This window comes from Larus michahellis, chromosome 31 (assembly GCF_964199755.1).
Source record: "Larus michahellis chromosome 31, bLarMic1.1, whole genome shotgun sequence".
Taxonomy (NCBI): Eukaryota; Metazoa; Chordata; class Aves; order Charadriiformes; family Laridae; genus Larus; species Larus michahellis.
The window spans coordinates 272487-297682 of record NC_133926.1 but is presented as its reverse complement, the minus strand read 5'-3'; the positions used below and the strand labels follow the sequence as shown (position 1 = coordinate 297682).

The 25196-nt window shown below is 68.7% G+C and overlaps 1 protein-coding gene across 1 annotated transcript; it reads left to right on the top strand.

Annotated features, from left to right (window-relative positions):
- The first annotated feature begins 1760 nt into the window (after positions 1–1760).
- Positions 1761–25039, top strand: PC (pyruvate carboxylase). The gene is given in 21 exon segments (XM_074568024.1): positions 1761–2224; positions 3219–3403; positions 4791–4890; positions 4893–4955; positions 5608–5753; positions 6580–6697; positions 7480–7631; positions 8939–9057; positions 9840–10002; positions 11563–11745; positions 12787–12931; positions 14157–14246; positions 14865–15086; positions 15911–16067; positions 17068–17308; positions 18192–18441; positions 19202–19446; positions 20257–20436; positions 21659–21907; positions 22562–22702; positions 23616–25039. Coding segments are annotated over 21 exon segments (3789 nt in total). The 5' UTR covers positions 1761–1833; the 3' UTR covers positions 23865–25039.
- Positions 25040–25196: the final 157 nt, after the last annotated feature.

The following is a 25196-nucleotide window of genomic DNA, read 5'->3' as shown; positions in this document are numbered from 1 at the left end:
GGCTGGGAGCCCCTATAGGACCTGGAGCCCCTACAGGACCTGGGACCCCTATAGACCAACCCCCTATAGACTTAGTCCCCCACCCCCAAGAACCCCAGTATGAACCAGTACTCCCAGTTTGCCGCCGGGCAGCAGCTGGTCCGCGGGGGCGTCCGGGGCCGTATGGGGCCAGAGGTGCCCCGGGGGGGGGCCGTATGGGGCCTGTACGGACTTTGCCCCGTCGGGTGAATGATTCACCGGGGCGTGCGAGGGCTCGTGCCGGGGGCGGGCGAGGGCGGGGCGAGCGTGCGAGGGGCGAGCGTGCGAAAGAAGGAGGTAGTCGTGCAACGGGGGGGGTGGGGGGGGTGTATCTCGTGCGAGGGGGGGGGGTCGTGAGGGCGAGGGGCTCGTGCAAGAGGGGCTCGTGCAAGAGGGGCTCGTGCGAAGGGAGCTGCTTGTGCAAGAGGTGCTCGTGCAAGGGAGGGGGGCTCGTGGGAGAAGGGTCCGTGTGAGGGGAGGGAGGGGGGGGTCGTGGGGGCGAGGGGCTCGTGCAAAGGGGGCTCGTGGAAGAGGCGCTTGTGCGCGCGAGAGGGGCTTGTGCAAGAGGCGGTCGCGGAGGAGACGGGGCTCGTGCAAGGGGGGCTCGTGCGAGGGATGCTCGTGCAACGGGGGGCTCGTGAAGGAGACGCGTTTGTGCAAGGCCGGGGGGGGGGGCCTCGTGGAAGAAGTACTCGTGCGAGGCGGGGGCTCGTGCTACGGGGGCTCGTGCTACAGGAGGGTCGTGAGGGAGAGGGGCTGGTGCGAAGGGAGATGCTCGTGCGAGAGGCGCTGGTGAAGGAGGTGGGCTTGTGCGAGGGGGGCTCGTGGAAGAAGGACTCGTGCAAAAGGCGGGGGGGGGGGGTGTCGCGCGGGGAGGAGCTCGTGTGGGCGAGGGGCTTGTGCAAGGGGCGCGCGTGCAAGGGAGGTGCTTGTGCAAGAGGGGGTTGTGAAGGAGACGGGCTTGTGCAAGGGGGGGGGGGGGCTCGTGGCGCAGGTACTTGTGCAAGAGCTGCTCGTGCCGGGGGGGGGCTCGCGGGAGGCGTGCTCGTGCGAGGGGGGGGGCGCCTCGTGCAAGAGCTGCTCGTGCGAGGGGGGGGGCTGGTGGAAGAAATACTCGTGCGAGAGAGGGGCTCGTGCGAGGGGCCCTCGTGCAAGGAAGGGGGGGGGGGTTTTGCACGCGCGTGTGCGCGGGACACACGCGTCACCCTCCCCCTCGTTAACCTGCTAATTAAGGAATTAACGGGGGCGAGGAGGGAAAGCCGGGGGGGGGGGGGGGGGGGGGGTTGTGGCGCAGAATCCAGGTGCGGGATTGGGATGGGGATTCTCCAGTGTCTCGTATGGGGTTGTGCAAGGGGCGGGGGGGGGTGGATGGGTCCCTTCCTGAGGGTTTGGGGGTCAAAGGTCAGTGGGGGAAAGGTCGTGAGGGGGCGGGGGGGTGGGGGGGGAGGGGTGGCCCATCGGCCTGGGTCAATTTCTGGGGAAATTGAGGTGGGGGGAGGGGGAGATTCCGCGCTGGCTCCTGTGGGGGCTGGTGTTTGGGTGGGGGTCAAAGGGCACCGGGGCAAAGGTGAGCGGCCCCGGCCGCTGGGTCCCTTCTGGGAAAGGGGGGGGGGGGGAAGGAAAGGGGAGGGGGGGGATTCTCCGCTGTCTCGTATAGGGTTGTGCTGGGGGTTTGGGGGGGGCTGCCGGCCGCGGCGCTGACCTCTGACCCCCCCACTCGTGTCTCTGTGTCGTCGTCCCCCCACCGTGTCCCTGCGTCCCCACCGTGTGCCTCTGTATCCCCCCCATGTCCCTGTGTCCCCCCCGTGTCCCGCCATGTCCCTCTGTCCCTCCCATGTCTCTGTGTCCCCCCCGGTGTCCCTGCATCCCCCCATGTCCCTGTGTATCCCCCGTGTCCCTGCATCCCCCCCCATGTGTCCCCCGTGTCCCTCTGTCCCTCCCTGTGTCCCCCCATGTCCCTCTGTCCCCCCCCGTGTCCCTCTGTCCCTCCCTGCATCCCCCCCCCCATGTCCCTGCGTCCCCCCCGGTGTCCCCGTGTGTGCGTGTGTCCCCCTCCCCGGTCCCTGTCCCCAGATGTTGCAGCTGTGCATCCCCCGCGGGGGGGGCCGGGCCCTCCTGGGGGTGCGGCTGCTGCGGGGTCCCCCCCCCGGGACCACCCGCCCCGTCAGTTACCAGCCCATCCGCAAAGTCCTGGTGGCCAACCGGGGTGAGTGACGGCGCTGGGGACACCCCTGTCACCGGCGGGGGGGGGGCTCCGAGTCCCCTGGGGCCCCCCATCTCCCCTCCATGCCCCCTGGCCCCCCCTTGTGTCCCCTACATCCCCCCCCGCCGTGTCCCCTGGGTGCCCCCCCATGTCCCATGGATCCCCCTCTGTCCCCTCTGTCCCCCCCTGTGTCCCCTGGACCCCCCCCCGTCCCCTGGGACCCCCTTTGTCCCTCCATTCCCCCCCCACAATGTCCCCTGGGGGTCCCTTGGGTGCCCCCCCTTGTCCCTTGGGGCTCCCCCATGTCCCCCGGATCCCCCCCGTGTCCCCATGTCCCTGTGCCCCCCTCCAGCTGGCATGTCCCTGGGATGTCCCCATCCCCACGTCCCCAGTGGGATGGGGTGTCCCTGTGTCCCCCTCGCAGCCGGGATGTCCCCAAGGTGTCCCCATCCCCGTGTCCCCAGTGGGATGGGGTGTCCCTGTGTCCCCCTCCCAGCCGGGATGTCCCCAAGGTGTCCCCATCCCCGTGTCCCCAGTGGGATGGGGTGTCCCTGTGCCCCCCTCCCAGCCGGGGTGTCCCCAAGGTGTCCCCATCCCCGTGTCCCCAGTGGGATGGGGTGTCCCTGTGCCCCCCTCCCAGCCGGGGTGTCCCCGAGGTGTCCCCATCCCCATGTTCCTAGTGGGATGGGGTGTCCCTGGGGTGTCCCCATGTCCCTGTGCCCCCCTCCCAGCTGGGATGTCCCCGGGGTGTCCCCATCGCCATGTCCCCAGTGGGATGGGGTGTCCCTGTGCCCCCCTCCCAGCCGGGGTGTCCCCGAGGTGTCCCCATCCCCGTGTCCCCAGTGGGACGGGGTATCCCTGGGGTGTCCCCATGTCCCTGTGCCCCCCTCCCAGCCGGGATGTCCCCATCCCTGTGTCCCCAAGCAGGACGGGCTGTCGCGGGGGTGTCCCCATGCCCGTATCCCCATGTCCCTGTCCCCCCTGTCCCCCCCCCAAGGTGAGATCGCCATCCGGGTGTTCCGGGCCTGCACGGAGCTGGGGATCCGGACGGTGGCCGTCTACTCGGAGCAGGACACGGGGCAGATGCACCGGCAGAAGGCGGACGAGGCCTATCTGGTGGGGCGGGGGCTGCCCCCCGTCCAGGCCTATCTCCACATCCCCGACATCATCCGCGTGGCGCAGGTACCGCGGGGGGGGTGCCTGGGTCCCCTGCGGGGGACATGATTGGGGACCCTATGGGGGGGCCATCTGGGGGGGGACCATGCCTGGGTCCCCTGTGGGGGATGTCTAGGTCCCCTATGGGGGGGACATCTTGGAGGGGGGGACATGCCTGGGTCCCCTGTGGGGGGTGCCTGGGTCCCCTATGGGGGGGGACATGCCTGGGTCCCCTATGGGGGATGTCTGGGTCCCCTATGGGGGGGACATCTTGGGGGGGGGGACATGCCTGGGTCCCCTGTGGGGGGTGCCTGGGTCCCCTATGGGGGGGGACATGCCTGGGTCCCCTATGGGGGATGTCTAGGTCCCCTATGGGGGGGACATCTTGGAGGGGGGGACATGCCTGGGTCCCCTGTGGGGGGTGCCTGGGTCCCCTATGGGGGGGGACATGCCTGGGTCCCCTATGGGGGATGTCTGGGTCCCCTATGGGGGGGACATCTTGGGGGGGGACATGCCTGGGTCCCCAGTGGGGGATATCTGGGTCCCCTATGGGGGGGACATCTTGGGGGGGGACATGCCTGGGTCTCCTATGGGGGATGTCTGGGTCCCCTATGGGGGGGACATCTTGGGGGGGGACATGCCTGGGTCCCCTGTGGGGGGTGCCTGGGTCCCCTATGGGGGGGGACATGCCTGGGTCCCCTATGGAGGGGACATCTTGGTGGGGGGGACCATGCCTGGGTCCCCTATGGGGGATGTCTAGGTCCCCTATGGGGGGGACATCTTGGGGTGGGACATGCCTGGGTCTGCTATGGGGGACATCTGAGGGGGGGGGACATGCCTGGGTCTCCTATGGGGGGGACATCTGAGGGAGGGACATGCCTGGGTCCCCTATGGGGGGGTCGTCTTGGGGGGGACATGCCTGGGTCTCCTATGGGGGGGATATCTGAGGGGGGGGACATGCCTGGGTCCCCTATGGGGGGGACATCTGAGGAGGGGGACGCCTGAGGGGGGGGACATGCCTGGGTCCCCTATGGGGGGGACATCTTGGGGGGGACGTGCCTGGGTCTCCTATGGGGGATGTCTGGGACCCCTATGGGGGGGACATCTGGGTGGGGAGGGGGGGGGCATGTCTGGGTCCTCCGGGATAGGGAACACCTGGGTCCCTATGGGGGACACGACTGGGTCCCGTGGGGGGGGACATCCTGGGGGGGACACACATGCCTGGGTCCCCTGGGGGGGGAACTCCTGGGTCCCTGGAGGTGGGGCCACCCGGATGCCTGGGGAGGGGAGGGGTCTGGGGGTGCTGGGGATCACGGGGACCCCCCCCAGATGCCTGGGTCCCTTGTGGCGGGGGGGAAGGGGGGGTTCTGGGGGTCATGGGACACCCCCGACGCCTGGGTTTCCCCCCTCCCAGGAGAACGGGGTGGACGCCATCCACCCGGGATACGGGTTCCTGTCGGAGCGAGCCGACTTCGCCCAGGCCTGCCTGGACGCGGGGGTCCGCTTCGTGGGACCCCCCCTGACGTCGTCCGCAAGATGGGGGATAAAGTGGAGGCTCGCGCCATCGCCATCGCTGCCGGTGAGGACGGGGGGGGGGGCAGGGGGAGACGGGGTTTGGGGGGGGCTTCTGGGGGGGTTATGGGGCTATTTAGGGGGATAGGGGGGAGTTATGGGGTTATATGGGGGGGCTGGGGGGTTGTAGGGGGGAGTTACGGGGTTATTTGGGGGGGGGCGAGGGGGGGTTATGGGGGAGTTATGGGGTTATTTGGGGGTTTATGGGGGAGTTATGGGGTCATTTGGGGGGGTTATGGGGGGTATGGCGTTATTGGGGAGTACAGGAGGCTATGGGGGGGGCTATGGGTTTGTTGGGGGGCTGTGGGGTTATTGGGGGGGTACAGGAGGTTATGGGGGGGGCCGTGGGCTTGTTGGGGGGCTGTGGGGTTATTGGGGGGGTACAGGAGGTTATGGGGGGGGCCGTGGGCTTGTTGGGGGGCTGTGGGGTTATTGGGGGGGTACAGGATGTTTTGGGGGGGGGCTCTGAGGTTACTGGGGGGCTCTGGGCGGTGTTGTGGGGGGCTCCAGGTGCCTGGGGAAGGGGGTGGGATTCAGGGGGTTTGGGTGTTCTTGGGGGGGGTCGTTGGGGAGCGGGTTGTTGGGGGGGGATCGGGGTGTCCCCGACGCTGGCACTGACGGGGGGGGGGTGGGTGTGTGTTGTCGTCCCCCGCCTCCAGGGGTGCCGGTGGTGCCGGGGACGTCGTCGCCGGTGTCGGGGCTGTCGGAGGCGCAGGACTTCGCCCGCCGCGTCGGGTTCCCCGTCATCTTCAAGGCGGCCCACGGTGGCGGCGGCCGCGGCATGAGGGTGGTCCGGTCCCCAGAGGTACGGGGGACCCCACGGGATCCCCCCCCCCCCACCATGGGAACCCGGTCACCGGGACCCCAATTCCCTGGGACCCCTGCCATGGGGAGCCCCCTGCCATTGGCCCCCCCCCGCCATGGCATCTGGGACCCCCAATTCCCTGGGACCCCCACTCCAGGACCCCCCCGTGCCATGGGACCCAAGTGGCCAGGACCCCCGGGACCCCCAGCCATGGGACCCAGACATCTGGGATCCCCAGTTTCCCGGGACCCCCAGCCATGGGACCCTGCCATCCAGGACCAATGGGACCCCCCCCAGGCATGGGACCCAGGCATCCAGGACCCCCGATTCCCCAGGACCCCCAATTCCCTGGGACCCCCAGCCATGGGACTCCCCTGCTGTGGGACCCGTGTGTCCGGGACCCCCAATTCCCCGGGACACCCACCCCGGGACACCCCCTGCCATGGCACCCAGGCAGCCGGGACCCCCAGTTCCCTGGGGACCCCCACCCTCAGACCCCTCCCAGCCATGGGACCCCTCCAACCAGGACCCACAGGACCCTCCCCAGCCATGAGACCCAGGCATCCAGGACCCCCGATTCCCCAGGACCCCCAATTCCCTGGGACCCCCACCCTGGGACGCCCCCCCAGCCATGAGACCCAGGCATCTGGGACCCCTAATTCCCCGGGATCCCCACCCCGGGACTCCCCCCAGTCCGGGGACCCAAATGGATGGGAAGGTCCCGGGCATCCCCAAGGGACCCCAGTGGGTGGGGGGGTCCCACACGTCCCGGGGGGATCCCAGGCGTCCGGCGGGGGGGGACACCCAGGCGTCCCTGCGTGCGCAGGAGCTGGAGGAGAGTTTCTCCCGCGCCACCTCGGAGGCTTTGGCCGCTTTCGGCAACGGGGCCCTTTTCGTGGAGAAATTCATCGAGCGGCCGCGGCACATCGAGGTCCAGATCCTGGGTAGGTCGCAGTGGCGGGGGGGGGAGTTGGGGGGGGGCTTTGGGGGGAGTCCCTGGGGCTTTAGGGGCAGTCCCTGGGGCTTTAGGGGGGGTCCCTGGGGCTTTGGGGAGAGTCCCTGGGGACTTTGGGGGGGTCCCTGGGGGCTTTAGGGGGAGTCCTTGGGGGAGTCCCTGGGGGCTCTGGGGGGGTCCCTGGGGCTTTAGGGGGTCCCTGGGGCTTTGGGGGGGACACCAGGACTTCGGGGAGAATCCCTGGGGCTTTAAGCAGTCCCTGGGGGCTTTAGGGGGGGTCCCTGGGACTTTGGTGGGGGACACCAGGACTTTTGGGAGAGTCCCTGGGGGCTCTGCGGGTGTCTCTGGGACTTTGGGGTAACACCTGGGGGCTTTGGGGGGAACCCCTGGGGGCTCTGGGGGGGTCCCTGGGGCTTTAGGGGGTCCCTGAGGCTTTTGGGGGGACACACCAGGACTTTGGGGAGAGTCCCTGGGGACTTCGGGGGAATCCCTAGGGGCTGTGGGGGGGTCCCTGGGGGCTTTAGGGGGAATCCCTGGGGGCTTTGGGGAAGTCCCTGGGGGCCTCGGGGGGGTCCCTGGGGGCTTTGGGTGGTCCCTGGAGGTTTTGGGGGACCCAGGGGTTTGGGATTCCCCCGTCCTTGTGTCCCTCAACGGGGGGCGTGAGGGCACCCGGACCCCTGGGTCCCTTCTGGGGGTGCCCGGACCCCTGGGTCCCGTCCCCCCCCCGGCCCCCGCTGTCATCTCTGACCCCGCCATCCCGCCCCCCCCCAGGGGACCAGCACGGGAACGTGGTGCACCTCTACGAGCGGGATTGCTCCATCCAGCGCCGGCACCAGAAGGTGGTGGAGATCGCCCCGGCCGCCCGCCTGCACCCCGAGCTCCGCGCCCGCCTGGCCAGCGACGCCGTCCGCCTCGCCCAGCAGGTACCGGCACCCGGCGGGTCCCGGGCTTGGAGGGGGACGCGACCCGGGAGTTCCGAGGGGGAGCCGGGAGTCTGGGTGGGGGGGACACCCGGGAATGCGGGGAAGGGACGTGCATCCGTCCCTCGGGGGACCCAGGAGTCCGGGGGACACCCAGGAGCTGAGCTGGGGGGACCCCGGAGTTCGGGGAAGGGACGAGCGTCCGTCTCTCAGGGGACCCGGAAGTTTGGGGACACCCAGGAGTCTCGGGGGGGTGGACACCCAGGAGTCCAAGGAAGGGATGCACATCCATCCCTTGGGGGACCCAGGAGTCTCGGGGCGGGGGTACCAAGGAGTTCAGGGAAGGGGCACACATCCATCTCTTGGGGGGGTCACAGAAGTTTGGGGACGCCCAGGAGTTTGGGGTGGGGGACCCAGGAGTCTTGGCGGGGGGGGGGCGGGGCAGGAGTCCAGGGAAGGGACGCGCAATCCGTCTCTTGGGGGATGCAGAAGTTTGGGAGCGCCCAGGAGTTTGGGGAGGGGGGGGGATGGGACCCAGGAATTGCGGGGGGGACCCAGGAGTTGGGAGAAGGGACCCAGGAACTGGGGGGGGACGACCCAGGAGTTGTGGGGGGGACCCAGGAGTTGGGAGAAGGGTCCCAGAAGTTGGGAGAAGGGACCCAGGAATTGTGGGGGGGACCCAGGAATTGCGGGGGGGACCCAGGAGTTGGGAGAAGGGACCCAGGAATTGTGGGGGGGGGACCTAGGAGTTGCCGGGGGGGGACCCAGGAGTTGGGAGAAGGGACCCAGGAACTGGGGGGGGACGACCCAGGAGTTGTGGGGGGGACCCAGGAGTTGGGAGAAGGGTCCCAGGAACTGGGGGGGGACGACCCAGGAATTGCGGGGGGGACCCAGGAGTTGGGAGAAGGGTCCCAGGAACTGGGGGGGGACGACCCAGGAGTTGTGGGGGGGACCCAGGAGTTGGGAGAAGGGTCCCAGGAACTGGGGGGGGACGACCCAGGAATTGCGGGGGGGACCCAGGAGTTGGGAGAAGGGTCCCAGGAGTTGCGGGGGGGGGGACTCAGGAGTTGTGGGGGGGGGACCCAGGGCTCTGGGGAAGGGATGTGCATCCATCCCCTGGGGGGACCCAGGCGTTGGGGGACGGGGGGGACACCCATGCGTTTGGGGGATCTGGGTGTCTGGGGGACCCAGAAATCCCGGGGCTGGGGGTGGGGACGGGACACCCCCATGTGTCCGGGGGAAGCGGGGTCACCCGGTTGCTGACGCCGGGGTGGGGGGGGCGCGGGGGGGTGCGTGTGTGTGTGACGCAGGTGGGCTACGAGAACGCGGGGACGGTGGAGTTCCTGGTGGACCAGAGCGGGGATTACTACTTCATCGAGGTCAACTCCCGGCTGCAGGTGGAGCACACGGTCACCGAGGAGATCACCGAGTGAGCGCCGGCATCCCCGGGGGGGGGCGCGGGGAGGGGGTACCCGGCTGCCTGCCTGTCCCCCCCCACCCCGGGCGCCTGGGTCCCCGGGAGGATGGGGAGGGGGGGTGCCCGGGTGCCTGGCTCTGTAGGGTCCCTGGGAAGATGAGGGGTGGAGGAAGGGGGGGTGGGCTGTATGTCCGGGGAACCCCCTGCATGCCTGGGTGCCCCCCCCAGATGTCCGGGTGCCCCCCAGGACACCTGGGTCCTCCCCCACATGCCTGGGGTTGAGGGGGCTGCAAGATGGTTCTGGGTCCCTGGAGGGATGCGGGATGCTCTGGATGCCTGGGCCCCCCTGGATGCCTGGGTCCCCCCTGGATGCCTGGGTGTCGTCCCCCCCCCAGACACCTGGGCCCCCCCAGGACACCTGGGTCCCCCCCCCACGCCTGGGGTTGAGGGGCTGCAAGATGGTTCCGGGTCCCTGGAGGGATGCGGGATGCCCTGGTCCCCCTGGATGCCTGGGCCCCCCTGACCACTAGGGCCCCCCTGGATGCCCGGGTGCCCCCCCCCAGACACCTGGCTCCCCCCCCGACACCTGGGTCCCCCCCAAAATTCTGGGTCCCCCCCCCAAATACCTGGGTCCCTGGGGTTGGGAGGCTGCAAGGTGGTTCTGGGTCCCTGGAGGGATGCGGGATGCTCTGGTCCCCTGGACCCCTGGGTCCCCCTGACCTCCTGGGTCGCCCCTGGAACCCTGTGTCCCCCCGTGACCCCCCTGGTGACCCCCCCCCCGCATCCCCGCGCAGCGTGGACCTGGTCCACGCGCAGCTGCAGGTGGCGGCGGGGCGGTCGCTGCCGGAGCTGGGGCTGCGCCAGGAGAACATCCGTGTGAACGGCTGCGCCATCCAGTGCCGCGTCACCACCGAGGACCCCGCGCGCGGCTTCCAGCCTGACACCGGCCGCATCGAGGTGCCCCCCTTGGGACCCCCACCTTGGCAGCCCCCTTGAGACCCCTCCTTGGGGCCCCCCATGGGACCCCCCAGGGACCCCCGCCTTGGGACCCCCCATGGGTCCCCCCCCTTGGGAACCCCCGGGGACCCTCCATGGGTCCCACCCCATGTGACCACCTTGGGACCCCCCCCTTGGGACCCCCTCCTTGGGACCCTCCATGGGACCCACCCCTTGGGACCCCCCGGGGACCCTCCATGGGTCCCACCCCATGGGACCACCTTGGGACCCCCCCCTTGGGACCCCTCCTTGGGACCCTCCATGGGACCACCCCTATGGAACCTCCCTATGGGACCCCCCCCTTGGAACCCCATCTTGGGACCCTCCATGGGACCCACCCCTTGGGACCCCCTGGGGACCCTCCATGGGTCCCACCCCATGGGACCACCTTGGGACACCCCCCCCTTGGGACCCCCCATGGGTCCCACCCCTTGGGACCCCCCAGGGACCCCTCCTTGAGACCCACCCCATGGTGCCCCCCATGGCAACACCGCCTTGGGAACCTCCGTAGGACCACCCCTATGGGACAGCCCCCCCCCCTTGGAATTCTCCCTTGGAACCTTCCCTTGGGACCCCCCCCATGGGACCAACCCCAGGGGTCCCACCCCATGGAACCACCTATATGGACCCTACAGGGCCCATGGGCGCCTATAGAGCTCTCTGTAGGGTGCCGGGGTGCCTATATGAGGCTGTGTAGGGGCTCTGTGGGGTGGGTGGGTTCCCGAAAGAGGCTCTATAGGGGTCCAAGGACCCTAAAGTGCCTGTGGGTGCCTATAGAGCTGTCTATAGGGTGCGGGGGTGCCTAGATGAGGCTCTATCAGGGCTCTGTGGCACCCTATAGGGTCCATAGGTGCCTGTGGGAAGCTCTACAGGGGCTCTGCGGGGCAGAGGGGTGCCCATGGGAGGCTCTATAGGGGCTCCAAGGACCCTATAGTGCCCGTGGGCACCTATAGAGCTCTCTATAGGGTTCTGGGGTGCCTATATGAGGCTCTATCGGGGCTCTGTGGCACCCTATAGGGTCCATAGGTGCCTGTGGGAAGCTCTGCAGGGGCTCTGTGGGGTAGGTGTGTGCCCAGAGCAGGTGCTGTGGGTGGGTGGGTGCCTGTAAGGGGCTTTATAGGGGCTTCAAGGACCCTATAGGGCCCGGGGGTACCTATAGAGCTCTCTGTAGGGTTCCAGGGTGCCTATATGAGGCTCTATAGGGGCACTGGGGGGAGGGTGGGTGCCTATAGGAGGCTCTGGGGGTGCCGTAGGAGGCTCTTTGGGTGGGTGGGTGCCCATGGGAGGCTCTATAGGGGCTCCAAGGACCCTATAGTGACCAGGGACACCTATAGAGCTCTCTATAGGGTTCCGGGGTGCCTATATGAGGCTCTATAGGGGCTCTGGGCAGGGGGTGGGTGCCCACGGGAGGCTCTGTGGGTGGGTGGGTGCCCATGGGAGGCTCTATAGGGGCTCCAAGGACGCTGTAAGTGCCCCGGGGGCGCCTATAGAGCTGTCTATAGGGTGCGGGGGTGCCGGCAGGTGTTCCGCAGCGGCGAGGGGATGGGGATCCGGCTGGACGGGGCCTCGGCGTTCCAGGGGGCCCTGATCTCCCCCCACTACGACTCGCTGCTGGTGAAGGTGGTGGCCCACGGCCCCGACCAGCCGGCGGCCGCCGCCAAGATGAGCCGGGCCCTGGCCGAGTTCCGCATCCGGGGGGTCAAGGTGGGGCTGGGGGGGGATGGGAGGGACCCTGGGGTGATACTGGGGGGGCTTAGGGGCTCTAAGGGGTCTTGGGGGGGGCTGGGATCTTGGGGGTCCCTGGGGGGATATTGGGGGACCCTGGGGGCTCTAAGGGGTCCCTGGGGGTGCTGGGAAGGGTCTGGGGGGATACTAGGGGGGGCTTGGGGACCATAAGGGGTCTTTGAGGGGGCTGGGAGGGGTCTTGGGGGTCCCTGGGGTGATACTGGGGGGGCTTGGGGACCCTAAGGGGTCTTTGAGGGGGCTGGGAGGGGTCTTGGGGGTCTCTGGGGGGATATTGGGGGGCCCTGGGGGCTCTAAGGGGTCCCTGGGGGTGCTGGGAGGGGTCTGGGGGCATCCCGAGGGGATACTGCGGGGGCCTGGAGGCACTGAGAGGGGTCTTTGGGGGGGCTGGGAGGGATATTAGGAGACCCGGGGGGGTATTGTGGGGATGCTGGAGGGATTGGGCAATGCGTTGGGGGGGGGGGGGCATTGGGGGGGCCCTCGTGCGATGCACGAGGGGCTGGGGATGCACGGGGGGCTTGGGGGGGCCCCTCGTGCGACGCACAAGGGGATGGGGATGCACGAGGGACTGGGCAACGCACCGGGGGAGGCACTGGGGGGGCCCTCGTGCGACGCACGAGGGTGTTGGGGGGGCTCTTGTGCGATGCACGAGGGGGTGGGGATGCACCAGGAGGTTTGGCGGGGGGGGGCTCGTGTGATGCAGGATGGGGGGGGGATGCACCAGGGGGTGTTGGGGGGGGCCTCTAGTGCAATGTGCAATGGGGGGGGGGGGCGTGGAGGAGCTCTTGTGCAACACTGAAGGTCCCTCGTGCAACGCACGTCTGGGGGTCAGGGGCTCTAAGGGGTCTCTGACGGGGCTGGGGGGGCTCTAAGGCGCTGGTGCGTCGCACGAGAAGGGCCGGGGGGGGGCGGGGGGGGGATATGATGCCTGACACACGCGCACCCCCCCCCCGCTCCCCAATCCCTCGTGCGTCGCACGCTGACGGACGCCCTCTCCCGCAGACGAACATCCCCTTCCTGCAGAACGTCCTGGCCCACCCCCAGTTTTTGGGGGGCGCCGCCGACACCCAGTTCATCGACGAAAACCCCGAGCTCTTCCACCTGCGCCCCGGCCAGAACCGGGCCCAGAAGCTGCTTCACTACCTGGGTAACGGGGGGGGGGGGTCCCTGGGGGCTCTAAGGGGTCCCTGGGGGTGCTGGGAGGGGTCGGGGGGGATACTAGGGGGGGCTTGGGGACCCTGAGGGGTCTTTGAGGGGGCTGGGAGGGGTCTTGGGGGTCCCTGGGGTGATACGGGGGGGGGCTTGGGGGCCCTAAGGGGTCTTTGAGGGGGCTGGGAGGGGTCTTGGGGGTCCCTGGGGTGATACTGGGGGGGCTTGGGGGCCCTAAGGGGTCTTTGAGGGGGCTGGGAGGGGTCTTGGGGGTCCCTGGGGGGATACTGGGGGGGCTTGGGGGCCCTAAGGGGTCTTTGAGGGGGCTGGGAGGGGTCTTGGGGGTCTCTGGGGGGATATTGGGGGGCCCTGGGGGCTCTAAGGGGTCCCTGGGGGTGCTGGGAGGGGTTGGGGGGGATACTAGGGGGGGCTTGGGGGCTCTAAGGGGTCATGGGAGGGGGGCTTGGGAGGGGTCTTGGGGGTCCCTGGGGGGATACTGGGGGACCCTGGGGGCTCTAAGGGGTCCCTGGGGGTGCTGGGAGGGGTTGGGGGGGATACTAGGGGGGGCTTGGGGGCTCCAAGGGGTCATGGGAGGGGGGGTTGGGAGGGGTCTTGGGGGTCCCTGGGGGGATACTGGGGGGGCTTGGGGGCTCTAAGGGGTCCCTGGGGGAATATTGGGGGCTCTGGGGGCTCTAAGGGGTCTTTGGGGGGGCTGGGGGGGCCCGAGGGCATAATGGGGGTCCCTGGGGGCTCTAAGGGGTCCCTGGGGGTGCTGGGAGGGGTCTGGGGGGATATTGGGGGCTCTGGGGGCTCTAAGGGGTCTTTGGGGGGGCTGGGAGGGGTCCCAAGGGCATAATGGGGGTCCCTGGGGGCTCTAAGGGGTCCCTGGGGGTGCTGGGGGGGGGTCTGGGTGGTCCTGGAGGGGTGCTGGGGGCTCTAAGGGGGCTTGGGGGGGGGGGCTGGGGGGATATTTGGGGTCCCTGGGGGCTCTAAGGGGTCCCTGGGGGGGTCTTGGGGACTCTGTGGGGTGTCTGGGGGGCCGCTGGGGGCTTTAAGGGGTCCTGGGGTTGGGGGGACCTGGGAGGGGTCCGGGGGGGCTCTGAGGCCCTGGGGGGGCTCCGGTGGGTTTTGGGGGGGGGGGGGGGGGGGGGGGGTGTGTGTCCTGGCCCCCCCCCCCCCTTGACCACGTGTCACGTGTGCGTGTGTGTGTCCCCCCCCCCCAGGTCACGTGATGGTGAACGGCCCCAGCACCCCCCTCCCCGTCAAGGCCAAGGCGGCGCTGGTGGAGCCCAACCCCCCCCCGGTGCCCATGGGTGAGCGGGGGGGGGGGGCTGGCGTGTCCGTGGCGTGTTGTAGCGTGTGCCTGGCGTGTTCATGGCGTGCCATAGTGTGTGTGGGGCAGACTGTGGTGGGTGTGCTTGGCGTGTGCATGGCGTGCCACTGCGTGTGCGTGGCGTGTTCGCGGCGTGCCGTAGCGTGTCCGTGGCATGTATCCATGGCGTGCCACTGCGTGTGCGTGGCGTGTTCGCGGCGTGCCGTAGCGTGTCCGTGGCATGTATCCATGGCGTGCCACTGCGTGTGCGTGGCGTGTTCGCGGCGTGCCGTAGCGTGTCCGTGGCATGTATCCATGGCGTGCCACTGCGTGTGCGTGGCGTGTTCGCCGCGTGCCGTAGCGTGTCCGTGGCATGTATCCATGGCGTGCCACTGTGTGTGCGTGGCGTGTTCGCGGCGTGCCGTAGCGTGTCCGTGGCATGTATCCATGGCGTGCCACTGCGTGTGCGTGGCGTGTTCGCGGCGTGCCGCAGCGCATGCGTGGCGCACCCTGGCGCGTGCACATCGTGCGCGCTCGGCATGCGCGCGGCCCACCTTGGCGTGCGCCGTGCATGCGCCGGGACCCCCTGCTGACCCCTCCCCCCCCAATGTCGGCGCAGGGGACCCCCCGGCGGGGCTGCGGGCGGTGCTGGCGCGGGAGGGCCCGGGGGGCTTCGCCCGGGCGGTGCGGGGGCACCGGGGGCTGCTGCTGACCGACACCACCTTCCGCGACGCCCACCAATCCCTGCTGGCCACCCGCGTCCGCACCCGCGACCTCGCCCGCGTCGCCCCCTTCGTCGCCCACAACCTCAGCCCCCTCTGCAGCATGGAGACCTGGGGAGGTCAGCGGGGGCGGGGCCACGGGGGGCGGGGCTTGGAGGGGCGGGGCTTGGAGAAGGGGTGGGGGGGTGGGGCCCGGAGGAGTGGGGTCTTGGGGGGGCGGGGCTTGGATATGTGGAGGGGCGGGGTTTCAGGGTGGGGTCTTGGGGGGGCGGAGCTTGGACGGGTGGGGTCTCGGGGGGTCTTGGATGATTGGAGGGGTGGGGTTTGGGGGTGGGGTCTTGGGGGGCGGGGCTTGGCTGACTGGAAGGGCGGGGTCTCATGGGAGGGGATGGGGCCTCGTGTGGGCGGGGCCTGGGGGTGGGGACACGGGGGGGCGGGGGCATGGAGGGGCGGGGCTTGGAGAAGGGGGAGTGGGTGGGGCCTGGTGGAGTGGGGTCTCGGGGGGGCGGGGCTTGGATGACTGGAGGGGCGGGGTCTCATGGGAGGGGGCGGGGCCTCGTGTGGGCGGGGCCTGGAGACGTGGGGGCGGGAGGGGGCGGGGCCTGGGGGGGGTTGGGGCACGGGGGGCGGGGCTTCGGGGGGGCTGAGCCTCATGTGGGTGGGGCTTCATTGAGGGGGTGTGGCCAAGTGGGGCGCAGTCTCAGGGACAGGGCATCAATGGGGCGCCACGAGGGGGCGGGGCTTCGTTGGGTGGGCGGGGTTTATGTCGGGGCGGGGCTTTGCGGAGTGGGCGGGGCTTCACTTGGGTGGGGCTTGCCTGGGGAGCCCCAAGGGAGGTGGGGCGGGGAGGGCTCGCGCGAGGGGGCGGGGCTCACGCAAGGAGGGGCGTGTCTTGCACGGGGAGGGGCGGGGCTTGCACGCGAGGACGGGGCGTGTCCGGCAGGCGCCACCTTCGACGTGGCCATGCGGTTCCTGCACGAGTGCCCCTGGGAGCGGCTGCGGGAGCTGCGGCGCCTGGTCCCCAACATCCCCTTCCAGATGCTGCTGCGCGGCGCCAACGCCGTCGGCTACACCAACTACCCCGACAACGTCATCTACCGGTCGGCCGGGGGCGCGGGGGGACCTGGGGGGACCCGGGGGGACGTGGGGGGCATGGGGGCACGTGGGGACACTGGGGGGACATGGGGACATTGGGGGGTATGGAGGGACATGGGAACACTAGGGGGACATGGACATGGGGGGACATGGGGAGATGTAGAGGGATGGGGGGGCATGGGGGGACGTGGAGGGACATGGGGACACTGGGGGACATTGGGACATGGGGGGACAAGGGGAAACGTAGAGGGATGGGGGGGCATGGGGGGACATGGGAACACTGGGGAGACATGGGGACATGGACATGGAGGGACATGGGGACACTGGGGGGACATGGACATGGGGGGACATGGGGACACTGGGGGGCATTGGGACATGGGGGGACATGGGGGGGCATGGAGGGACATGGGGACACTGGGGGGACATGGACATGGGGGGACATGGGGACGCTGGGGGGACATGGAGGGACATGGGGACACTGGGGGACATTGGGACATGGGGGGACAAGGGGAAACGTAGAGGGATGGGGGGGCATGGGGGGACATGGGGACATTAGGGGGACATGGAGGGATATGGGGACACTGTGGGGGCGTGGGGACATGGGGGGACAGGGGGAGATGTGGAGGGATGGGGGGCATGGGGGGACATGGGGACACTGGGGGGACATGGGGACATGGACATGGAGGGACATGGGGACACTGGGGGGCATTGGGACATGGGGAGACATGGTGGGATGGGGGAGCAGGGGACATCAGGGACATGGGGGGACACGGAAGGATGAGGGGACATGAAGGACATGAGGAGATGCGGTGGGATGAAGGGACAGGGGACATCAAGGACACGGCAGAACGTGGAGGGACACGGTGGGGCGAGGGCTCACGAGGCCATGGGAGACCAGGGAGGGACGAAGGGACGCCAGAGCGCGGCGGGTCATGAAGGGTTGAGGGGACACGAGGGGACACGGGGACCCCCAGGCGCCCCCTAAACCCCCCCCCCCTTCCCCAGCTTCTGCGAGGTGGCGGTGGCCAACGGGATGGACATTTTCCGAGTCTTTGACGCCCTCAACTACCTGCCCAACCTGGTGCTGGGGGTGGAGGCCGCGGGGCGGGCGGGGGCGGTGGTGGAGGCCGCCCTGTCCTACACCGGGGACGTGGCCGACCCCTCCCGCACCAAGTACAGCCTCGACTACTACCTGGGCTTGGCCCGCGAGCTGGTGGCCGCTGGCACCCACATCCTCTGCATCAAGGTTTGGGGCGGGGGGGGGATGTGGAATTGGGGGTCTTCAGGGGGGCCGGAGGGGGGATGAGGGGTTGGGAGGGGGTTTGGGGGGATCGGAGGGTGGTGGGAGGGGGGATTTGGGGGTCCTGAGGGGCTGGGATGTGGGATTTGGGTGCCCGGGGGGGTTGGGAGGGGGAGTTGGGGAATGGGAGGGGGGTTTGGGGGGGTCGGGAGGGGGGATGAGGGGCTGGGAGGGGGGATTTGGGGGTCCTGGGGGGGTTGGGAGGGGAGTTTGGGAGGTCAGGAGGGGCTGGAAGGGGGCTTGGGGGGGTCGGGAGGGGGGATGAGGGGCTGGGAGGGAGGTTTGGGGGGCTCGAGAGGGGGCGGGAGAGGGTATGAGGGGTTAGGAGGGGGGATTTGGGGGTCCTGGGGGGGTTGGGAGGGGAGTTTGGGAGGTCAGGAGGGGCTGGAAGGGGGCTTGGGGGGGTCGGGAGGCGGGATGAGGGGCTGGGAGGGAGGTTTGGGGGGTCGAGAGGGGGAGGGAGGGGGGATGAGGGGTTGGGAGGGGGGATTTTGGGGGGGTTGGGGGGGTTGGGAGGGGGGTTTGGGGGTCCTGGGGCGCTGGGAGGGGGGATTGGAGGGATGAGAGGGGGGGATTCGGGGGTCTTGGGGGGCTGGGAGGGGGAATTTGGGGGGTGGAAGGGCCTTTGGGGGGCTGGGAGGGGGGATTTGGGTGTCGGGGGGGGCGGATTTGGGGATCCTGGGGGGCTGGGGAGTGGCTTTGGGGGTCCCTTACTCCCCCAAGACACAGTGGGGCAGCTCCTGGTGGGGGGATGGAGACGTTCTGGGAGGCGGGGGGTCCCCGTGACCCCCATGACCTCCCCCCATGACCCCCGTGTCCCCCCCCCCAGGACATGGCGGGGCTGCTGACGCCGCCGGCCGCCCGGTTGCTGGTGGGGGCCCTGCGGGAGCAGTTCCCCGAGGTGCCGCTGCACATCCACACCCACGACACCGCCGGGGCCGGCGTGGCCTCCATGCTGGCGGCCGCCAACGCCGGCGCCGACGTGGTGGACGTGGCCGTGGACGCCATGTCCGGCATGACCTCCCAACCCAGCATGGGCGCCTTGGTGGCCTGCGCCCGCGGGACCCCCCTCGACACAGGTATGGACACCCCCTCGGAGGGGCCACCGGGGTCTTGGAGACGGTGACGTGGTCATGGAGGTGGCAACATAGTCAGGGAGGTGGTGACGTAGTTGTGGAAGTTCCACCACGGTCTTGGCAATGGCCGTGTGGTCATGGAGGTGGTGACGTGGGTATGGAGATGCCACCACGGTCAGGAAGATGCCACCACAGTCACGGAGGTGGCAACGTGATCATAGAGGTGCCAGCATAGTCAGGGAGGTGGTGGTGTGGTCATGGAGGTGCCACCATGGTCTTGGCAATGGCAACGTGGTTATGGAGGTGGCAACATGGTCAGGGAGGTGGCAACGTGGTCTTGGCATTGTCAACACAGTCAGGAGGTGGCAACATGGTCATTGGGGTTGTCACCATGGTCTTGGTAATGCCAATGCGATCATGGAGGTGTCAGTGTGGGTCATGAAGGTGCTGCCAGGGTCTTGGCCACGGCATCATGGTCATGCTAATGGCACTGTGGCCATGGCAATGGCACGATGACCGTGGTCATGAAGGCGCCACCACTGTGGTGCCACCATGGCCATATTGATGGGCCTGTGGCCGTGGTAATGCCAGCGTGGTCACAACAATGGTACCATGGCCATGGTGGTGCCACCTCAGTCACGACATCATGCCCAGTCCATGGTGGCCCTCAACCGCGGTGGCCTCCAACCCATGGCCCCCCCTCACCGTGGTGTCCCCACGGGCTCCCCATCCGTGGGTGACCCCCACCCATGCCACCCCGCAGGCATCGCGCTGGAGCGGGTGTTTGAGTACAGCGAGTACTGGGAGGCGGCGCGGGCGCTCTACGCCGCCTTCGACTGCACGGCCACCATGAAGTCGGGCAACGCGGACGTCTACGAGAACGAGATCCCGGGGGGACAATACACCAACCTCCACTTCCAGGCCCACGCCATGGGGCTGGGCCACAAGTTCAAGGAGGTCAAGAAAGCCTACACCGAGGCCAACAAGATCCTCGGGGACCTCATTAAGGTGGGGCTGGGAAGGGGTTGGGGGTGGTCTTCATGGGGTGCTCTCTATGGGGGAGGTGATCTCCATGGAATGGTGTCAATGGAGATGGTCTCTATGGAATAGGTGGTGTCTGTGGGGTGGGTGGTGTCCATAGGATGGGTGGTCTCCGTGGGGTGGGTGGTCTCCATGGAGTAGGATCGTCTCCATGGGGTGAGATGGTCTCCATGGGGTGATCTCTGTGAGGTGGGTGGTGTTCCATGGGGTGGGGAGTCTCTGTGGGATAGATGGTCTCCATGGGATAGGTGGTCTCCGTGGAAAAGGCGGTCTCCATGGGGTGGGATGATCTCTGCGGGGCAGTCTTTGTGGGGTGGGTGGTGTCCATGGGGTGAGTAGTCTCTGCGGGATGGGAGGTGTCGATAGCGTGATGTCCCGTGGGGTGGGTGGTCTCCATGGGGTGGGTGGTCTCCATAGGGTGGTCTCCATGGGGTGGGTGGTCTCTGTAGGATAGTATCCATGGGGTAGATGGTGTCTATGGAGTAGGACAGTTTCTGTGGGGTGGGATCGTCCCATTGGGTGATCTCTCTGGGGTGGGTGGTGTCCCATGGGGTGAGTGGTCTCCATGGGGCGGGTGGTCTCCATGAGGTAGATGGTCTCCATGAGGTGGTGCCCATGGGGTGGGTGGTGCCCGTGGGTTGGGTGCTCCATGGGTTGGGTGCTCCCCATCCCCAGGAAGGATCCCTGTGGGAGCAGCATAGTGGGGTGACGCCTCGGGGCGACCCCGCGAGGTGACGCATCCCTCCCTCTCCCCCGGGGTGACGTTGCCGGGTGCAGGTGACGCCGTCCTCGAAGGTGGTGGGGGACCTGGCGCAGTTCATGGTGCAGAACGGGCTGTCGCGGGAGGAGGTGGAGGCGCGGGCGGACGAGCTCTCCTTCCCCCTCTCCGTCGTGGAGTTCCTCCAGGGCCACATCGGAATCCCCCCGGGGGGCTTCCCCGAGCCCTTCCGCTCCAGGGTGAGTACTGGGAGACGCTGGGAGGGGACTGGGAGGCACTGGGAAGGGACTGGGAGGAGATGGAAGAGGCTGGGAGGAGACTAGGGAGCCCTGGAAGGGACTGGGAGGAGATGGGAGGGCACTGGGAGGCACTGGGAGGGCACTGGGGAGGGACTGGGAGGACATGGAAGAGGCTGGGAGGAGACTGGGAGGCACTGGAGGGGACTGGGAGGCTGGGAGGGCACTGGGAGGCACTGGAAAGGGACTGAGAGGCACTGGGAGGAGTCTTCGGGTCCCTGTGCCGGTTGCCATGGCACCCTACCCTAGCAACGGGTCCCAGGGATGGTTGCCATGGCACCCGACCCTAGCAACAGGTCCCACTACCAGTTGCCATGGCACCCATCCCTAGCAACGGGTCCCAACAGCATCAGTCCCTGGCAACGAGTCCCTATGTCTGGTTGCCACGGCACCCTACCCTAGCAACGGGTCCCAGTGATGGTTGCCATGGCACCCGACCCTAGCAATGGGTCCCAGTGATGGTTGCCATGGCACCCGACCCTAGCAACGGGTCCCAGTGATGGTTGCCATGGCACCCTACCCTAGCAATGGGTCCTAGTGATGGTTGCCATGGCACCCTACCCTAGCAACAGGTCCCAGGGATGGTTGCCATGGCACCCTACCCTAGCAACGGGTCCCCACAGCATCGGTCCCTGGCAACGAGTCCCTGTGTCTGGTTGCCATGGCACCCTACCCTAGCAACGGGTCCCAGGGATGGTTGCCATGGCACCCTACCCTAGCAACGGGTCCCAGGGATGGTTGCCATAGCACTCGTCCCTAGCAACGGGTCCCCACAGCATCAGTCCCTGGCAACGAGTCCCTATGTCTGGTTGCCATGGCACCCTACCCTAGCAACGGGTCCCAGTGATGGTTGCCATGGCACCCGACCCTAGCAATGGGTCCCAGTGATGGTTGCCATGGCACCCTACCCTAGCAACAGGTCCCAGGGATGGTTGCCATGGCACCCTACCCTAGCAACGGGTCCCCACAGCATCAGTCCCTGGCAACGAGTCCCTATGTCTGGTTGCCATGGCACCCGTCCCTAGCAACGGGTCCCCACAGCACCTGTCCCTAGCAATGAGCCCAGGGCAGGATGCTGCGGTCCCTCCCGCCCCCTCCATCACCCGTTACCATGGCACCCAGCCCCCCCGTTGCCATGCCGACGCCCTCCATCTGCCCCCCACAGGTACTGAAGGACCTGCCCCGCGTCGAGGGGCGGCCAGGGGCTTCGCTGCCCCCGCTGGACTTCGAGGCGCTGGGGCAGGAGCTGGGGGCGCGGCATGGGGCCCCCACCACCCCCGAGGACCTGCTCTCGGCCGCCCTCTACCCCAAAGTCTACGACGATTTCCGCACCTTCACTTCCACCTTCGGCCCCGTCTCCTGCCTGGGCACCCGCCTCTTCCTCGAGGGGCCCACCATCGCCGAGGAGTTTGAGGTGGGGCAGGCTTGGGAGGCTGGGGGGCGACTGGGAGGGGACTGGGAAGAACTGGGAGAGGGCTGGGGGGCGCTGGGAGGCACTGGGAGGGGACTGGAAGGGACTGAGAGGCGCTGGGAGGGGACTGGGGGGCACTGAGAGGAGACTGGAGGGGACTGGGAGGGGACCGGGGGGCACTGAGGGAGGGCACTCTAGGGGACTGGAGGGCACTGGGAGGCACTGGGAGGCACTGGAAGGAGACTGGAGGGGACTGGAGGGGACTGGGAGGGGACCGGGGGACACCGAGAGGGGACTGGAGGGGACTGGGAGGCACTGGGAGGGGACTGGGAGGCACTGAGAGGAGACTGGAGGGGACTGGAGGGGACTGGGAGGGGACCGGGGGCACTGAGGGGGGACTGGAGGGGACTGGGAGGGGACTGGAAGGCACTGGGAGGCACTGGAAGGAGACTGGAGGGGACTGGGAGGGGACTGGGGACACCGAGAGGGGACTGGGAGGGGACTGGGGGGCACTGGGAGGCACTGGAAGGAGACTGGAGGGGACTGGGAGGGGACTGGGGGGCACTGGGAGGCACTGGAAGGAGACTGGAGGGGACTGGGAGGCACTGGGAGGGGACTGGAGGGGGACCCCTCGCACACCCCCCCTCGCCCGCGCAGGTGGAGCTGGAGCGGGGGAAGACGCTGCACATCAAGGCGCTGGCGCTGGGGGACCTGAACGCCGCGGGGCAGCGGGAGGTTTTCTTCGAGCTCAACGGGCAGCTGCGCTCCATCCTCGTGCGGGACACCCAGGCCATGAAGGTGGGGGGCCGGGGGGCGGGGGAGGTTTGGGGGGGGTCTGAGGGGGGCTGGGGTGATGATGGGGGGAGGTTTTCTCCGAACTCAATGGGCAGCTGCGCTCCATCCCCATGTGAGACACTCAGGGCATGGAGGGGGGGGTCTGGAGGGGGGCTTGGGGGGGTCTTGGGGGGTCCTGGGGGGGTCTGGGGGGGTTCAGGGGGGTCTGGGGGTAGGTCTTGGGGTTGTCTGGGGGGGTTTGGGGGGGCTGATGGGGGGAGATTTACTTGGAACTCAACGGGCAACGGCGCTCCATCCTCACGGGGGACACCCAGGCCATGAAAGTGGGGGGGCCGGGGGGGCTGATGGGGGGTCTGGGGGGGGGTCTGAAGGGGGGCTGGAGGGATGATGGGGGGAGATTTTGTTGGCGCTCCATCCTCGTGTGGGGAATGGGGGGGCTGGGGGGGCTTGGGGGGGCATTTGGAGGTTCCAGGGGCATCTGAGGGGGGGTCTTTGGTGATCTCGGGGGACACGTGAAGGTTCTGGGGGACACGGGGGGGGAGGGGTTCCAAGGACCATGGGGGGGTGTCCTGGAGTACACGAGGGGATCTTGGGGGGCACGGGGGGGGGTTTAAGGGACGTCGGGGGGGAGTCTCAGAGACCAGAGGGGGGGTCTTGGGGGACACGGGGGGGTCCCGGGGACCCATGGGGGGTGTCCTGGGGTACACAAGGGGATCTTGGGGGACACGGGGGGGGTGTTAAGGGACATGGGGGAGTCCCAGGGACCATAGGGGGGGTCTTGGGGGACACAGGGGGGGTCGTTGGGGACATGGGTGGTTCTGGGGGGGCTCTGGGGGACACAAGGGGGTCTGGGGGGGACCCAAAACCCCCCCTGATCCCCCCCCCCTTTTTTCCTTTCTCTCTCCCCCCCCCCCAGGAGATGCACGTGCACCCCAAGGCGGAGCGGGGGGCCAAGGGGCAGGTGGGGGCCCCCATGCCGGGGGAGGTGGTGGAGGTGCGGGTGGAGGCGGGGGCGACGGTGGCCAAGGGCGACCCCCTCTGCGTCCTGAGCGCCATGAAGATGGAGACGGTGGTGACAGCCCCCCTGGCGGGGACCGTCGCCCGCCTCCACGTCCGCCCCGGCATGAGCCTGGAGGGGGACGACCTCATCGTCGAAATCGAGTAGAAGGAGGTGGGGGGGCGGGGAGGGGGGGGGGAGAGAAGAGGACCAACACCCCCCACATCCCCCCCCGAAACCTCTCTGACACCACCCCACACCCCCCCGCGAAAACACCCCCCCCAAAAAGCCCCCTCTGCCAAATGGTGCGCTGGCCCTTTAAGAGCGACCTGCCCCCGCCTCCCCCCCCTATAGCGCCCCCTGCTGTGCGAAGGGGGGTACAGCTTAATTGGGGGGGGCACCCCTTAATTGGGGGGGTGCCCTCAACTGGGGGGGCTAAGCTCTTAATTGAGGGGCACCCCTTAATTGGGGGGCACCCTTTAATTGGGGGGGGACATCCCTTAATTGTGGGGGGTGCCCTTAATTAGGGGGGGCTCGGCGCTTAATTGAGGGGCACCCCTTAATTGGAGGGCACCCCTTATTTGGGGGGGCACCCCTTAATTAGGGGATGGCCCCCATGACTGGGGAGGCTCAGAGCTTAATTGAGGGGCAGCCCTTAATTAGGGGGGGGATACCCGTTAATTAGGGGGGGACCCTATAATTGGGGAGGCATGCCTTAACTGGGGGGAGCACCCCTTAATTGGGGGTCGTCCCTTAATTGGGGGAGTTACGTCTTAATTGGGGAGGCATCTCTTAATTAGGGGGGGGGTCACCCCATTTTGGGGGGGTTACCTGTTAATTGGGGGGTCCCCATGTTTGGGGGGGCACCCCTTAATTTTTGGGGGTGCCCCACGTTATTTGGGGGGAGGTCACGCCTGTTTTGGGGGGGTTCACCCCATTTTCGGGGGGGCCCCACTTTTTTCGAGGGGGTGTCACCCCGTTGGGGGAGGGGCAGCCCCTTTTGGGGGAGGGGCTTCACCTCGAGGGGGGGGAGAGGGCCCCCCCACACACTTTTGGGGGTCCCCACACACTTTGGGGACCCCCCCTTTAGGGCGGGGGGGGGTCAGCCCCCCCCCCGTGTCACTAACCCTGTCCCTGCCACGCTGCCTTAAGGGAGCCCGGAGATTTGGGGGGGGGGGGGGTGTCGCCCTTCCCCCCCCCCCAATCCGTCCCTCCCCCCCCTCGTTGCTGCCAAACGCCCCTCCCCCCTCGCGGGGGGGGGGGTGTGGTGAGAGGAGGGGGCGGAGCTTGTGACCAAGGGGGCGGGATAAAGACTGGAATAATTGGGGGGGGGGGGGGGGGGGGAAGGGTCGCTCCCCCCCCCCTCTTCCCCCCCCCCCCCCCCACCGGGAACAAAGCTGGAGGGGGAGGGGCAAGGGGACCCCTCCCCACACACACACCCCTCCCCCCCTCCCCCATCGCCGGGGGGGGGCCCGGGCAATAAAGACTGGACTAACAGCA